This window comes from Podarcis tiliguerta (assembly GCF_965153285.1).
Source record: "Podarcis tiliguerta genome assembly, chromosome: 6".
Lineage (NCBI taxonomy): Eukaryota > Metazoa > Chordata > Lepidosauria > Squamata > Lacertidae > Podarcis > Podarcis tiliguerta.
In genome coordinates, this window is record NC_139539.1 from 57,848,441 (window position 1) to 57,852,814 (window position 4,374).

General features: G+C 41.5%; 1 protein-coding gene across 1 annotated transcript; it reads right to left on the reverse strand.

Moving 5' to 3' along the window:
* Window positions 1-2,637: 2,637 nt before the first annotated feature.
* TACSTD2 (tumor associated calcium signal transducer 2) lies at window positions 2,638-4,374 on the reverse strand. The gene has a single exon (XM_083446587.1). It carries the CDS (start codon window positions 4,259-4,261, stop codon window positions 3,335-3,337), a length of 927 nt encoding a protein of 308 aa, XP_083302713.1. The 5' UTR covers window positions 4,262-4,374; the 3' UTR covers window positions 2,638-3,334.

Below are 4,374 nucleotides of genomic sequence, written 5' to 3' on the forward strand. Positions count from 1 at the left end.
TCCTTCTCCTCCTTGTCCTTCCTGCTGAGTTCTACAGGGGCAAAGCTGAGGCTAAAGAAGAGGCAGCTAACAGCTCCGGTCACCCCCTGGACTGTAGGGATGCAGGTGAAGAGGGCTGGCTGAGGGCAGTGCCCCATGCCCCCTAGTCAACCAAACTCCAATGATGTCCTGGTAAGAGCAGTTTCCACTAACACAAACGACTACACCAGATTACAGTAGAAGCAGAACAGAGAGGCTTTAACCAAGAATTCAGTGAAAAAGAATAAACAATTTCAAGGAGTGTGAACTGTGTCCGGCTATTAAAGCAAGAGTTGCTAGTACACAAAAGTTGTTAAGGCTAAAGATTGAGGAAAGGGCTTCTAGGATTCTCCTGTAGTGTTATTTTCAGTTTTTTTGTCTAAAAACATACAATAAAAGTGGTTTCCCCCAAACCCACCTCTAGCCAGCCCTTTCAGCTATCCATCAGCATGCCTGCCTCAGTAAATCGTTTGACTTTTCCAATGCCTATTATGGATTAATTTATCAGAGAGCAAGTTACGGGTTGATTTAATCGCACACTGGAATGGGTCTGTGATAAGACCTCTAATGAACCTGATCTGGGTGTGTGGGTGATGTAATTGGATAGCTTCTTCGTCCTATGAGTACTCACTAAAGTATGGATTGAAGTCGGTCTACAACTCAGCATATTGAAAGGGTAAGTTGAATTTGCTTACAGTCTCTGGTTCCCTTTCATGCACTTCCCATGAAATTAAAAGATCTCTGTGAACATTATTGGTAAAACACTGGTAGTCATCACAAGGTCTCGGTTAAAAATGAATGTGATAATAACAGCCACAGGTAGGTAAAGGAGGAAAAGTAGGAGTGGTGAGAAGGTTGAAATTGCAAGAAAGGAATGCAACCTGACTCAGAAAGGACGTGGAGTTTGTCAAAGTCAGTTTCTTCCTGCATCTTTATGCCAGCTAGAATGGCATATGGCCAGAGATGTTTTCTGCATGTCTTGCTGCAATTAATCTTTCTGTTCTTTTGATTAATTGCTGGCATATACTGTATCCCTCCCCATTTATGACCTCTGAGCTTTCTCTATCCCTTAGCAGCGTATACAACTGAGTCTTGACGGCATACACAGAAATACCAAAGCCCATCCACTTTTAGATGGGGTTAATTAATTATAGAAACTTTGATACATCTGTAGCTATGTATGGCCTAGTCTACTCTCTCACACATAAACAAAAGTCTTCTCCTAACCCATCAAATCTCAATTATTTTTTCTGCTTTTTTGAAACAATTATGATTACTTGCACTTGTTTTCTTACTCATTAGCCATTGGATACATTGGCTACATTTACAATTCATAGTAAGTCACATGGCCAATAGTTTACCATGAACATTGATTACTTTAGTTCTCCCTGCTAGCAGCAGAAGCAACAAACCACAATCCTTGGTTTAATGTTATGTCCAATCCAGGGATTGTGGTTTGTTTCGTGTATCAGGGGTGTTATTTGATCTTATCCGGAGATGCATACAAAGAATATATTTTAAAACAAAAATAAAATTCTCAACAAAATTCTCAACAAAATAAAATTCTGAACAAAACTTTTAAACCGCAATTGGTGAGTAAATAGCAAACCTTGGCTTCAAATCATGGTCATGGTTTGTTTGGAACAAAACAAACCACAATCCCTGGTTTGGACATAACACTAAACCAAGGTTTGTTGCTCCCACTTGCTTGATGGGGGAGTGAAATAGGAGCATTCTGTATATTCACAACATTGCCACCCACATTATGAAAACCATGGGCCCGAGGCATTGTTAGCTTATTTGATAACTCTGTCCCTGCTCAAAATAGCCTTGATATCTGTTGTCAGAAAAAAGAAAAAATTAAGAGCAGGACCAAGTACAGATGTTCTCAACTATTCTGCAACCTTTCTGCAGAACATCTTAAAGAAGCTCTAAGATCACTTGGGTACCTCTGACTTGACAGCCTCTACAACGAAGGAACATTGTGCTTACAGCTATATGTGACTCACAGCTATATGGAGGAGTGCTTGTTCATTCAGTAACAGTGGTTACAGATTATGGTGCAAAGATTGTGGTGGCCTGTAACGACTACCATAGTTTGTAATGACAATTTTAATGCTTGTAGTGACTTACTGCTTTGGGGGAGAGGCTTTGTGGCTAAGATGACCTATCTATAGTGTCACAATAGCATGAAAGATCCTATTTTGCCTGGACAAGTAAGTTAACAAGAGGAGTACACTCTATAGCATATGCAACTATGTTGTACTGAGTCATTTTAGGTCTATTAAAACAGTAGAGAGGTTTTCGGGGGTTTCTTGCCAGCTAGACTGTGATGGCAAAGATTAGATAGCAAGCAGTGCACTTACTACCAGCAGCTGCTGTCACCAGATGAAAACGGGTGATACTTTCCAAGAAATGGCAATGGCTGGCAATGGTTTGATTATATCACACCACCCAGTACATGACTGGCAAGTAGTTTTCCCAGAGCTGGAATTCAGCAAGGACAGAAAAAGCTTACCCCTACAGTAAAACACCAGGAGATAGTTAAGGACCACAGGCAGCCTGATCTATGCTGGGAGGAAAAATCCTTTAGAATCACAGCATGAAACTTAGCAACAGTTTAAAGTTAAGAAAATTTATTTCAATGAAGATTACATTATAAACACACACACAGACACACAGACACACACCAGTTCCATGGTAAATGCTGACATTTGTTCACAGAAGGTATTACTATTTTACAAAAGAAATATTTTAGATCAGAGACAAAAAACAATCAGGTTTAAATGGAAGAAGGGAACCTTTCCAACACTTTTAATAATAGAAGGTCTGTCTTAAATGCACAGACAGAACACACACACCTTAGCAGCATGGGCCAAAGAGAACAGGGCGGGGGATTGGGGGATAGCTACACATAAACACACCCCAAAAAGATGTAGAAATGCAGTTAAAATAAATTAAACTAACCGTGTAGCTACAGAACATTGTTTTCTTAAAAAACTACAGATCTGGAAAAGTTCAGGAGCGGGTACAGTACAGGGATTTTGTCCCTAACACATTGATATTCATTTCAAATTATTATTATTTTTATCACATGGTACACTATAGTTAAAGGGAAATGCTAAGTATATCCCAATATTTTCCAATCTGGAATTGTGGACGTTTTACAAAGCTGTTTCTTCTTATCTTTGATTAAACATTAATTTAAAAAAGAAAACCAAGTGCCCTCCCCACCTTCAAAAGACATGGTAGCAATTTTGTCATCTTCTTTCCATTCCGCCCATGTCATCTTAGTTCTACAGTCAAATTAAGGCACTTATGCATGTTGTCCTTTTCGCATTTCTCCCATCTCTTTAATCTCAACCTTCTCATACTTGCCCGTCTTCCGCCTCCTGGTAACCACGAGCACAGTTATCCCAATAACAATGGCCAGGACTACCACCACCACCACTGCAATGATGCCTGCTGTCAGGCGCTGCATAGAGAACTCTGGTGGTTTGTCATCAACGTAGTATACGAGGATTTCTTCAATATCTAGAGGTTCGTCATTGACATAGAGACCAAACATATTATCGTGTGGGAAAATGGGTTTACCCTGGATGTCTTTTTCAAAGTAGTAAGCTACATCTGCAATGTCTACATCTCTGTAAGACTTGTCCGAAATGTTCTGCTTTAGGTCGATATGGATTAATGGCTCTTTGTACTCAACAGCTGTGATGAACTTCGGATGGAGCATATAGCGGTTTTCAATGAGCTGTCGGAAGCTGTTTGCCACTTCTGATTCAGACAAGGGAGTTTTTCGCTCTTTGTGCTTCATCTCAATGTAGATCCAGCTTGTTCTGACCAGCTCATTGCACCTCATGTTGAGATCCCCCTTGTCCGTCCTCCTTACCCCAGCGCTGTTCACACACCAACAAGTATCTGTCTGATTGCACTGCCTGGCTTTGAAGAAGCCCATGGCATCACATTCTGGGTTATAAAGTCCATCGTTGTCCACAAACCCATGTTCAGGCCTGGGAAAACTTCTGCCTCTTTTGGTTTTTATTTCCGCCTTCATCAGCAGACATTTTGGAGTCAGCATTGAACAGTCCAGCCTCTGGTTCGAACCGCGTGCCGTACAGATGCAGCTGCCGGATTCCGAACTGCAAGACGCCAGGTTATTTGTTGGGCAAAAGCAGTCGTTCTGGGCGGCCGACGTGGCCACAAGCATCAACACCAGGGCAGCCCCAAAAGCAGACTCCATGGAGGATGAGCAAAAGAGGTCTTTAGGGAGAGACAGGGCAACACAGCAGCCTGAAGACAAGACACATCCACAACAAGAGCCTCCCGGTTTCTGAGTGATAGGGCGGGACAGCT